General features: G+C 43.6%; 1 protein-coding gene across 1 annotated transcript in view; it reads right to left on the bottom strand.

Moving 5' to 3' along the window:
- Positions 1 to 12,406, bottom strand: part of DNAH12 (dynein axonemal heavy chain 12) — a 185,315-nt gene that overhangs the window by 58,402 nt on the left and 114,507 nt on the right. Inside the window, exons 45-48 of the mRNA XM_075550753.1 lie at positions 8,618 to 8,751; positions 2,585 to 2,747; positions 1,689 to 1,769; positions 1,170 to 1,346 (exon numbers count right to left, since the gene is read on the bottom strand). Coding sequence (XP_075406868.1) covers positions 1,170 to 1,346; positions 1,689 to 1,769; positions 2,585 to 2,747; positions 8,618 to 8,751 — 555 coding nt within the window. The remainder of the gene's footprint in view (positions 1 to 1,169; positions 1,347 to 1,688; positions 1,770 to 2,584; positions 2,748 to 8,617; positions 8,752 to 12,406) is intronic.

Here is a 12,406-nt window from a genome sequence, read left to right as displayed (position 1 = left end):
TGGCTATTTGGTGAAGGCGTTGCTTCTTCTTTATCCCTTTCTGTATATTATGAATATCTTACATAAAACATGAAGCACTTAAAATTTTTTAAAAGTTTAAATCTAGCAAAACAAAGCACAGTGTTTGGCTCCCGGAAGGATACGACACTCTCAAGGAAACGGGTGTCTAGTGTTCATGGCTTAAATTGGTGGGCTTTGAGGGCACCAAGGTCCCTGTGAGTATGAGGGGCTGCGGTGAGTCCAGGGCCCACGGCGGTGAAACGGTTCCTTGAACTAACGCTCAGGGGCCCCATGACGGTCTGTCAAAGCTCTGTCACTGAGTGGCTGCTGCGAGAAACCTTTAGGGCAGTGGTTCTCAACCTTCCCCAGGCCGTGACCTTTTCATACAGTTCCTCATGTTGGGGTGACAGTAATTTTGTTACTGCTATGAATCGGGTGACCCCTGTGAAAAGATCATTTGACCCCCAAAGGGGTCACGACCCACAGGTTGAGAACTGCTGCTTTAGGTTAAGAGGTGCCAAAGAGCATGAAAGAAAAAAATAAACTTGGATTTTTAATTTCTGGTTCAATGCACAGCAAGAGCATTAGCAAGTTTCTTTAAGTGGCCTGAAGTAATCTCGTCCCTTATAATCACAGGGCTGATCTAGCTACAGATCTGAAGTTTGATGCTGCAAGATTCTGGATTAGAGACAAAGGCAAAGAAGGGGGATCAAATATCCCGAACCAGCACACTACAGGAGCCTCCCTAGTCAACAGAAGCTCTTTTCCTATTTGTTGCGGTTGGTCCAGTCTTTCCGGAAGACACCGTAAAAAAATTCAGATACAGCACAGTGTCGTGGAGACAGGTGCAAGCGACAGCTGTGCTGGAAACGACTAGAATTCCTCTGTGCGTACACGCCAATGAGGCTGCCCATACGTACAGAAACACTTTGGTCTTCCAGAGACCCTTTGCCCACTGGAAGATCCTGGGAAAATCATATATGCAATATGAAAAGCAAAAGTATAAAACTAACTATGTGAAGGAGGAAATTGTTAAAAGAGACGAGTTGCATGCAGCTGGCAAAGAAGCCAAACAAACAATGTGAAACCAGCCACTGAAATAGAACCACACCTAATTAACCCAGTAGCTGTATAGTGTTCTGTTTATGAAACACAATTCAAACGCATGCCTTTAGCGTATCCAGTGCAGACAGAGCTGCTTCCAAGGCTGGAATGGCCTCCGCGAGGTCACTCTCACACTCGTTCTTCAGAGCCTGGGCTTCCTCAGCCTTCCCGCTGGCTATCTCCTCATCAAATTTCACAAACTTCCGTTTTGCTTCCACTTGTGCAGACTCTATTTCAATGACCTGAAGGAAAGAAGGAAAAGGCAATCCCGTAACCATCCTATTGCTTTTCTCTCTCACAGAGACAGGGGACACTTGGAAGCTAGGGAGCCCAATGCTTCGTTGGGACGGGTCGAAGGACTCGGGATCGGATGAGACGAAATGCAAACACAGGTGACCTCAGTTGGCAGTGGACTGTCCACTTCCCCTCAAAAATGACCGAACCCACAAGGGACTCAGGAAGATAGCCACTCAGTAGAGATGGGAAAGGCCTTAAAATGTAAACTGAGGTTTATTTGCAAGGCTAATGCAATATATTTCTATTGTCTTTTGACATTAAAAAGAAAAAAATTCCAGGCACTCTACCTGCATCATATGCGCGTTCTCAACTTTAGCTTCCTCCAATTTGGGCTGTAATTGAACAAGCTCCATCTGCATCTCGCCAACCTAGAGAGACAGCTTGTTATAAGTTCTCAGAGCTACGGCAGTAGCTTTGGAAACAACACAAATAGAAACTTAGATGTACTATAAAGTGTCAGGCAAGAACATCGTAACTTTCCCTAATCGTTCTTTGCATAATGAACAATGCAGATAGGAAAAAGTGGCAGCACATAATATGCTCTATTCACAGAAAGACAGCACAATTCACAACCCACTTCCACCGAGTTGAGCTGAGTCATGGAGACACGGTAGGGCAGAGTACAACTGTCCCCTGTGGGTTTCCAATACTGTAAACCTTTCTGGGAGTAGAAAGCCTCACCTTTCTCCCTCAGAGCTGCTGGTGTTTTTGAACTGCTGACTCTGTGGTTAGCAGCTCAACATGTAACCCACTACACTGACACAAATGCACACAAAGATAAACATGCAAAGATGAACTGTCCAGACATCTGTTATTTATGTGTTATTAGCATTAAAAACAAACAAGTCTTACATTTAGCCATTTACACTAAAGCCAACCCAGACTTGTTTCATTTTCCTAAATGTCAAAATATTAATTAAAAATCAAACAGGTGTATTTGAAGATGAGTCATCTGGGCCACAATTGACTTTTCCAAAACCCACTTTCCTCGCCTGTGAAGGGCGATGTATAGAAGAAGTGTCTTCCTCACAGGATTTGTATGAGGGAGAACTGAAGGAATGCATGTCAAGTACACAGCACACGTCCCTGCACACAATATACTCTCAGTAGACCACAGCTGTTGTCATCGCAACTTGAGATTTCCTATGAAGTACCGCAATTTTGAACAGCTAATCAAACTTACTTGAGACTCAGCAAAGGCTAATTTGTCGAGTCCATTTGTATACTGTTGCTTTGCATTCATGACAGCTTGTCGCTTTGAAGTCAAAAGTTGTCGGAAGGAGGCAATCAGCTCAAGATAAGAGGTAGCAGTCACATAGTTGTGTCGCCCTAACTCTTGCAAAAACCTAAAAGAGAGGTGGACCACAGTGGGTTTCACCAGTGAGGTAAACCCAATATAGCACTCATAGCAAACATTTAAGAATAAGATCCATTTCATTAGAAGCTACTGAGAATTTGGCATGTACAAAACTCTAGAAATCAACCCATAACTACATCTTCATTTTTTGTAGAAAAAGAAAAAAAATCAAAGCACAGTGATCTTGTATTTAAAAAGCAAAGGTATCTAAGGTGAATTACAGCAAGAAACATAGATACCCTTTATATGCGAGGAGGGTCAAACCTGTAAGGGGTTCTACCTAGTGTGGAAGCTAGGAGAAGGAAATGGCTTCAAGGCCATCGTGATCGCTCCAAAGTGCACCTTATGTTGGCCAGAGGGGATGTGACCAGAAGCAGAAGACAGCTACAGAGGCATAGAAAGCAAGAGAGCCCAGCACTGTCCAAGTCACATGTGCGGGTCTGACCCCAGAGAACAGAGGAGAACTGCCCCTGTGGGTTTCCAAGACTGTAACTCTTTACAGAAGTAGAAAGCCTCATCTTTCTCCCTCAGAGCAGCTGATGGTTTCGTACTGCTGACCTTGAGGTTAGCGGTCCAACACACAGCCACGAAACCAGGGCTCCTTAGACAAAATATCACAAGTCCTTTGACTTCACATTTTTTTCTTTTGACTTCACATTTTTTGCAGTGAAGATTTCAGAGATGAATGGAAAATATAACAGACACTTTGGAGTATCCTTCTCTGAGAACTGCCAGCCAATATCCTGGCAGCAATGTTTGGCTCATGAAACTGCCTGATAGATCAGGGGTGGGCAGTAGACACAGCAAAGCTTATCCCATGTTCTTTTCCAGAATTTCAGGATAGAAGCTTAAAAACAGTCAACTAAGTTCTACCCGTAGCCGCACCTATGAACATAGGCATAAATTACAGAGCACCCAGGACCACCACAAGCAATGGGAAACCGAAAAGTTCATCTTCGAAGAGAGAGAAGGAAGAAATGCCCAGAGAGAAGAAGATGAAAAACAAAGAAACAGCATTTGTGGGTTTCTGGGTGGCTTTGTAAGTCCTGTGTGCAGTCACTTCGGTGTTCAGGCTATATTAGTTCTGTTACACTTTCCAAGTCACCTCTGACTCCTGGTGACCCATGGGTGCCAGAGTTGAACTGCTCTGCTGCGTTTTCATGATTGTAATCTACGTAGAAGCACGGTGTCTGGGAGGGCTTGCTTTACCTGACTTTGGCACATACTATGCAGCCACAGTTCTCAAAACTGCATGGTATTGGTACAATGACAGATACTCAGACCAATGGAAAAGAACTGAAAACCCAGAAATAAAAGCATCAGCATACACACAGCTGATCTTTGACAAGGGCCCCAAAAATATCAAATGGGAAGCAGATGCCCTCTTTAACAAGTGGTGCTGGAAAAAATGGATATCAACATGCAGAAAAATGAAGCAAGACCCTTATCTCACTCCATGCACAAGAATAAACTTAAGGTGGATCACAGACCTTGAAGTTAAACCCCAAACTATTAGGGCCATCAATGAGGGAATTGGGACCAACTTGAAAACTTTGGCGCAGGGAATACACAGGCTATCAGAAATAGGGAAGGACACAAACACAGAGGCACAAATCGACAAATGGGATATACTGAAGATAAAACACTTGTGTACATCTAAAGAATTCACCAAGAGAGTAATAAGAGAATCCACAGACTGGGAAAACATCTTTAGCAATGACACATCAGACAAAGGCCTTATTACTAAAATCTACAGTACTCTGCTAGCTTCCAAAAAGAAAAAAACCAATAGCCCACTTGAAAGGTGGGCAAAGGACTTGAACAGAAGTTTCACAGGGGCAGAAATCCGAATGGCCAACAAACATATGAGAAAATGTTCCCGATCTTTAGCCATAAGAGAAATGCAAATTAAAACAACAATGAGGTACCACCTGACACCCTCAAAGGTAGCCCAATTCAAAAAATCAGAAAGCAACAAGTGTTGGAGGGGCTGTGGGGAGACAGGAACTCTCATCCACTGCTGGTGGGACTGTAAGTACGTACAGCCATATGGAAATCAATCTGGCGATACCTAAAACAGATGGAAATTGAGTTACCATATGACCCAGCAATCCCCCTACTGGGCATATACCCAGAAGAGGCAAGAAACAAACCAAGACCAGACATCTGTGCTCCAATGTTCATTGCGGCACAGTTCACAATTGCAAGGAGTTGGAAGCAACCCAAATTTCCATCAACTGACGATTGGATTAAAAAACTGTGGTATATACATACAATGGAATACTACGCATCACTAAAAAGCAGTGATGAATGTATGAGGCACATAGCAGCATGGGAAGAACTGGTTGAAATCATGCTAAGCGAAGTAAGTCAGGCACAAAAGGACAAGTACAACATGAGTCCGCTGAGGTAAGAATTTAAAAAAAATTTTTTTTAAAAAGCAAAAGTGGCGTAGGGAAAAAAGCTACTGTATACAAACATTTTAGGGGTGAAGACGGTGTAGTATGGAAGAGACCAGACCAAAACCAGGGATGTACATGGTAGGCAATGGCGGAGGAGGTGGGGAAAGGAAAACAAATGGATGAATACAAGGAAGAAAAGGGTAGTGGGGTCAGGGGGCATTAATCCACCCAAGGGGAGGGTATTGTTTATATCTCCACAGGGAAAGTGGGACCAGACTTCAACCCAGTGTCGCAAGGTGTGAATGCAATATCCCGGCGTGGAAGAGGGAACCGGTGGAGAGGTCTGGGAGGCTGGCCCCAGCACCATAAATTAAGTGGATTCCTGCCCCTCCCCCCAAAAGAATTTGTTCCAAAGGACGACATTGACTCTGCAGCTCTGGGAGATGGACATATTTGATCAGAGCACACGGGAGCAGATGAAGGGGCAGGAGGAGAGAGTGGAGCACAGCCTGGCCCACCAGGCCGTGAGGATGATGTTCCTGAGTAGAGCAGCCAGTCCACAGAGAGAACAACATGGCTGGCCCTACTATGAGACATGATGCCCCTCAGTGACTAAGGGCGATACAGGGGACAGCACCGGAGACACAGTGTGGGAATTGCACCTGACCTGATCCCACCACACCGAGGCAAATCACTGGGGGAGTGCAGAGGAACAGCAAGGGAATGGAGTGGCAAGGTCCCCAGGGAATGCTGAAAGTGGACTTTGGGGCCAGAGCGTGGTGCCCCAACAGACTGGACTGGAAAACGCTCCTAAGGGCCAGCAAACGATCCCTGAACTAACTACAAGCTTTTCTCTTGTGAACTGTTTTGTTCTGTTCTTTGTCAGTGGTTTGTTTTTGTTGTTTTGTTGTCTGGTTGTATACTGTTGCTTTGTTTTCCTCTGTCTAGTTTTCGTGCATGTTAGTGACTCCACAGGTCTGTCTGAATAGGACAGGCTGGATGAACTATCTGGAGGAAAAACAACGGGACCGACAGTTCCGGGGGGACTTGGGGTGGGGGGGGTAGGGGGGTAAGGAAGTGGTGTTAACAAACCCAGGGACAAGGGAAAAACATGGGACCCCAAATGGTAGAGAAGGGGTAGTGGCAGGCCTGGTGGGAAATGATCAAGGGTAAGGTTGCTTAGAGAAGAGGTATACTCTAGCCCAGGTGACGATGAAGCATGGTAGTAGGGCAGGAGGAAAGTCAAGGGAGATGGAGGAAAGAGCTAGGAGTCAAAGGGCATTCATGGAGGTCTAGACAAAGACATGTACATGCAAATATATATAGGAGGATGGGGAAATAGATCTATGTGTCTATATTTATAGGTCAAGTATTAAGGTGGCGGAAGGACCTTGGGCCTCTAATCAAACACTCCCTCAATGCATGAATACCTTCTTTTATTAAATTGGAACTCTATGATGCTCACTCTCCTGACACAACGGCTGGAGCCAAAGTGGGTGAACAAGTAAATGTGGTGAAGAAAGCTGATGGTGCCCGGCTATCAAAAGAGATAGTGACTGGGGTCTTAAAGGCTTGAAGATAAACAAGCGGCCATCTAGCTCAGAAGCAACAAAGTCCACATGGAAGAACACACCAGCCTGTGTGATCGAGTGGTCCCAACGGGATCAGTTACCAGGCATCAAAGAACAAAAAATCATATCATTGGCTGCACACCTCCATGATAGGATCGCTGAAGACAAATGGGTGCATAAGCAAATATGGTGAAGAAAGCTGATGGTGCCCGGCTATCAAAAGAGATAGTGTCTGGGGTCTTAAAGGCTTGAAGGTGAACAAGCGGCCATCTAGCTCAGAAGAAAATAAGCCCACATGGAAGAAGCACACCGGCCAGTGCGATCACGAGGTGCCCAAGGGACCAGGTATAAGGCATCATGCAAAAAAAAAAAAAAAGAGATAAGTGTGTGTTTATGTATGTGTATATATGTGTATATGTATATGTATATATGTATATATATATCATATTAAATGAAGGGGGAAGTGCAGAGTGGAGACCCAAGGCCCAAGTGTCGGTCAATGGAGATCCCCTCATAGAGGGGTTTAGGAGAAGAGATGGGTTAATTAGGGTGTGAGGTAGTATCGATGAAGAACACAGCTTTCCCCCAGATCCTGGATGCTTCCTCCCCCCAACTACCATGATCCGAATTCTACCTTGCAGGGCTGGATAGGACAGAGGCTGTACACTGGTACATATGAGGGCTGGAGGTACAGAGAATCCAGGGTGGATGATACCTACAGGACCAAGGGTATGAGGGACGATGCTGGGAGAGTGGAGGGTGAGTGGGTTGGAAAGGGGGAACTGATTACAAGGATCCACATGTGACCTCTTCCCTGGGAGAGGGACAGCAGAGAAGGGGGGAAGGGAGACTCCGGATAGGGCAAGATATGACGAAATAACGATGTGTAAATTACCAAGGGCACATGAGGGAGGAGGGAATGGGGAGGGAGGGGGGAAAAAAAGAGGACCTGATGCAAGGGGCTTAAGTGGAGAGCAAATGCCTTGACAATGATTGGGGCAGGGAATGTATGGATGTGCTTTGTACAATTGATGTATGTATATGTGTGGATGGTGATGAGAGTTGTATGAGTCCCTAATAAAATGTAGAGGAAGAAAAGAGAAAAAAATGATTAGGCAAGGACTGTACAGATGTGCTTTATACAATTGATGTATGTATATGTATGAACTGTGAAAAGAATTGTATGAGCCCCAATAAATTGTTAAAAAAAATGTCAAAAAAAAAAGAGGAAATTGATAACATGTGAATGCTTGGATTTCAGAACTCCTACAGGCCAATGCCTGCTATGTGAACCACTGCCCTCAGTATTGAATGGACATGTCTCAGGTCACTGATGCTCTTGCCATTGTATGCTGTGTATGTGGAGGAATAAATCATTTCTGTATTTCACGAAAAAAAGAAGCACGGTGTCAGGCCTTTCTTCTGATGTGCTGTTGGTAGGTTCAAAACTTTACATTAGCCCAAACCAAACTCACTGCCGTCAAGTCGACGCCGACTCACGCAACCCTGTAGGACAGAGCAGACTGCCTCTGTGAGCTTCTGAGACTGATACTCTTTACAGGAGTAGAGAGTCCAACCTGCCGACCTTGCAGCTGGCAACCAACTTGTAACCACTACGCTACCAGCAGTCAAGCTTAATGAAATGATTTGTGCTGCGTGGGGATCTATCCTTAGAATAAACTCCCTGGTTGTTAAGACACGTTCAAGTAGCTTTCAATTACTTGCAAGCTGAAGGTCTTAACTAATTACATACCTGGAAATCTTAGAAAGCAGAGATATTGTACCATTACAATATTAGATTAAACGTTCATATTAGAATTTTGAAATACCCCCCTCCCAAATGCAAAGGTATAGTTGTCATTGAAAATGTCTGAATATTTATTAACCTTTCTGAAAGATCCATAATGGAGGTATGAAAGTATTTACAGATGGGAACTACTTCTTGCCGTTCAACCTCAGTGAGCTCCAGGGTTTCTAAGAATTTCACAGCTACAAGTTCAAGAGCATCTTCAGGCCAGGGCTAAACATAACAACAGCAGAATAAAAATTATTAGGAAGTTTAAGTAGGACTTAATACTTTTTCCCTGATAATAGAAGTAGGGGGGCAGAGGTCACAAGTATATCAATGGAAGACTTAACATTTTAGTCGATGCAATTAAAAAGACAACATACCACATGAAACGTCTATGATATTTCACCTATCAAAGGTCTGTTTCACTGTTCTGTCAACTTTCACTTGACCATTTAATACTCACGCCACCCTTATCGTGGCAGCGGCAGAGCGTGCCCACTCAGTGTCGACTAGCCTCTTCTTAGAATTCCATTTTTCTTCTAGAGAGCAACATGCCCACAAACAGCCCACATTTGCTTGCACTTCTCTGCAATGTGAATTGGCTGATGATGTCTAAGCAGAAGCTGCGTGGGGACTTCACAGATGGCTCTTTAAGAGGTTTACAGAGAACTGTCTTTTTTTCCCCTGTTCTCATTGCCTGGCACACAGATGTGAAAGGTACAATCCCAGTTCCACTTTGGACGATAAGCAGTTTTGAGAATGGAAATCACATGCTAAGGAGGCTACAAATAGATTGAATCTGGAATTCTGAGGACTCTGTTAAGCCCCACGCTCCCAGTCTTTTCTTGTCCCTTTTTGTCTACATGAGAGTAACAACAAAAAACGCTGTGTGCTTACTTTGGGTTTCAGTCGCGAGGAGCCAGTCCAAGGCAGCAGTTCTTAACTGCTGTAACGCCCCGGACGTAATGTAGGATTCACTTCCCACCTGCTGCTTCAGCTGTCGCTATCTGAGTGAGAGTTCTTCGTTTTCCTGTAATATGTTGAGTGCAAGGCTGTGCCGCAGCCTTTGAACTCGCTCTTCTCTCTAACAGAACCTTCTTCTACCAGACCTCCCTCCATGTGGGAAACTTGCTCCTTTCCTTCAGACCAGTCATCTGTTCAGATGCCACTGAGCAGGCAAGTGTTCCGAGGTACGGCTACTTGCATCCACCAACAACTGCCTCCTTTGCTGCCCTGACTGAATGTTCTGATCAAAGATTCTCCAGAAAAGCCTCATCAAATGGGGGGAACTGGAGAAAACGTCAAATTCACATGGAAGTCAGATTTTCTGAATCCAAGAAGGTGGGCAGAATCCCTGAAACTATTGCCCTGAGATAATCTTTTTCGCTCCCCAACCCAGGGTTAGGTACAATCATAGTTCAATTACAAAATAAAAGTTATTATAGGTGAGATCACGAAATTTCTTTAACAGTTAATCTTAATATAATACACTAATTTTCTAAAACAAAGGAATCAGTATTTCTAGTAGATGACATGTTTATACGAAATACATATATTTTATATGTCTGTAGGAAACAACATATATGTCAACAGTATTACTAGAGTACAGAGTTTGAGACCAAGGATTAGAAATGCTTTTCAAGGTTTGGGAAAAGATTCAAAGCTTGACGTCCTGCTCAGGACTGGAGTCAAAATCCTAACGGCCAGAGGAGAGAAATAAAGGAAGCGGTCCTTGCTTTAGGAGCCCTGGTGGTGGGCTACCCATCGGGCTGCTGACCATGGCTTGACGGCCGTGAAGCAAGTCTTCTCCAAATCTTCCCAGAAGACTCTGCCACAGGACGTACAGTCAAGGAATGAGCCATGCTCATGTGTAAATCAATCATTAGCAAGAGAAATAAAAGTATCATCGTTAATGTATTCCAACTATGAATCAACTCTTCTGGCACAGGACTACAAAACCTGATTTCCCAAATAAAAACAGAATTCTTGCAGCAATGATGGAGGCCAACGAGAATGGCTACTGGCTAGGTAACTAATAGTATATACCATGCCATCATAAGTGAGCACTGTAAGACATGATATGTATGCCCTGAAGGCAAGGTTGATCGTTTAAACCATTGATGTAAGTCAACATTCCAAATTGCTGCTGTCCGGTGCTCTTGAGTTGGCTTTGACTCAAGCAACCCTAAGAGCATCAGACTGAATGTACAAGCTCCAGAATTACTATGACATGTGAGCCCACTGTTGCAGCCACTGTGTCACTCCATCTTGTTAAGAGCCTTCCTCTTTTCACTGACCAAGCATATTCTTCTCCAAAAACACATTTTGTTTATCCATTCATCTCTTCATGACTCTATGGGTTGTACCTACCTTTTTTGCCTACTGTGCATAGGGCTAGAGTAAGCAATAATGGACAAGTCTCTTCAAGTCATTTGGGTTATATACCTAAGGATGGATTTGCTGATAGTTATTTTTTTAAGCAACAGCCACACGTTTTCCATAGCAGTTGTACCATTTTTCATTCCCGCCAACAATGGATAAGGGTTGCAATTTCCCCACATCCTTGGCAACATTCGCTACTTTCTGTTTGCTTGTTTTTATCTTAGCCATCCTCGAGTTGCTGAGTCAGAGCTGACTGGATGGCAGAGAGTGGGGTTGTAATGGTATCCCACTGTGATTTCGATTCGTATCTTTTTTGATGGCTAATGACACTGAGCATCTTCATGTACATGGTATCTTTTGAATGTCCTCTTTGGTGAAATATCTATTCAAGTCCTTTCCCCATTTTACATTATTTTTTGTTGTTTATAGGTTAAAATTTTATATAATGTGTTAGGCTGGGTTGACTAGAGAAACAAATTCAGTGACACTCATATATGTGTAAGAGGGAGTTTTATATTAAGAGGTAATCATATATCATGCAAACATCCTAGCCCAGGACAGAACAAGTCCGTAAGTCTTATACTAGTCCACAAATCCCTCTTCAGACTCACACAGCCACTTGCAATGGTGCAGAATACAGGGAGATAACAGGCCAGTGGGTGAAGAATTGTGTGGGTCCAATGGTGGGGTCTCTGGCAGATTTCCAAGAGGCACAACGGCAGGAAAGTGAAGCGGGGGTGGGGAGACAGTTTACAGGACCCTCCTTATGAGGTCACGCCCACAAGGAAGCATAAGACTGTAACCTGAGTGACAGACTAGCCTCCACCCCCACACTTCAAGTTGACATGAAATTATGTAACTACCATATATATGTTCTTGTTAGATGCATGGTTTCTGGAGATATTCTCCTAGTCAGTAGCTTGTCTTTTCACATTTTTCTAGACTTTTGATGAACACAATTTTCTCATTTTTATGAGGTCCCATTTATTTGTCTTTTGCTGCTTGTGGCTTTGTCTTTACATTTGAAAATCTACTGTGAAAACTAAACCTGACAGAATTCTTCCGCTTCTTCCTCTAAGAATTTTATTATTTCACTCTGCACATTTAGGTCCTTTATCCATTTAGAGAATTTTTGGTGCATAGTAAGAAATGGGGATTCTGACTCATTTGTATGTGTGTGGGGGGAAAAAACACACAACAATTTTCCCAGCATTACTCATTGAAGAGACTTTTCTTGCTCCATCTAATGGACTTAGTATTCTTACGGAGGGGAGGAGGAGGAATCAGTTGGCCATAGACATATAGGCTTATTTTGGGACTCTCAATTCTATTCCTTTGGTCTATGTGTCTCCTGCTATACCAGTACTAAGCTATTTTAATTACTGTAGTTGAATAGTATGTTATAAATCAGGAAACGTGAGAACTCCTCTTTAAGCATTATTTAAGCTGTTTGGCACCTCTTACCTTTACATATAAAGTTGAGACCATGTTTTGTTATTTT

The sequence above is a fragment of the Tenrec ecaudatus genome, chromosome 5 (genome assembly GCF_050624435.1).
Source record: "Tenrec ecaudatus isolate mTenEca1 chromosome 5, mTenEca1.hap1, whole genome shotgun sequence".
In the NCBI taxonomy this organism is placed as follows: Eukaryota; Metazoa; Chordata; class Mammalia; order Afrosoricida; family Tenrecidae; genus Tenrec; species Tenrec ecaudatus.
The sequence above is the reverse complement of the archived record's forward strand: the minus strand, read 5'-3'. Positions and strand labels throughout refer to the sequence as shown.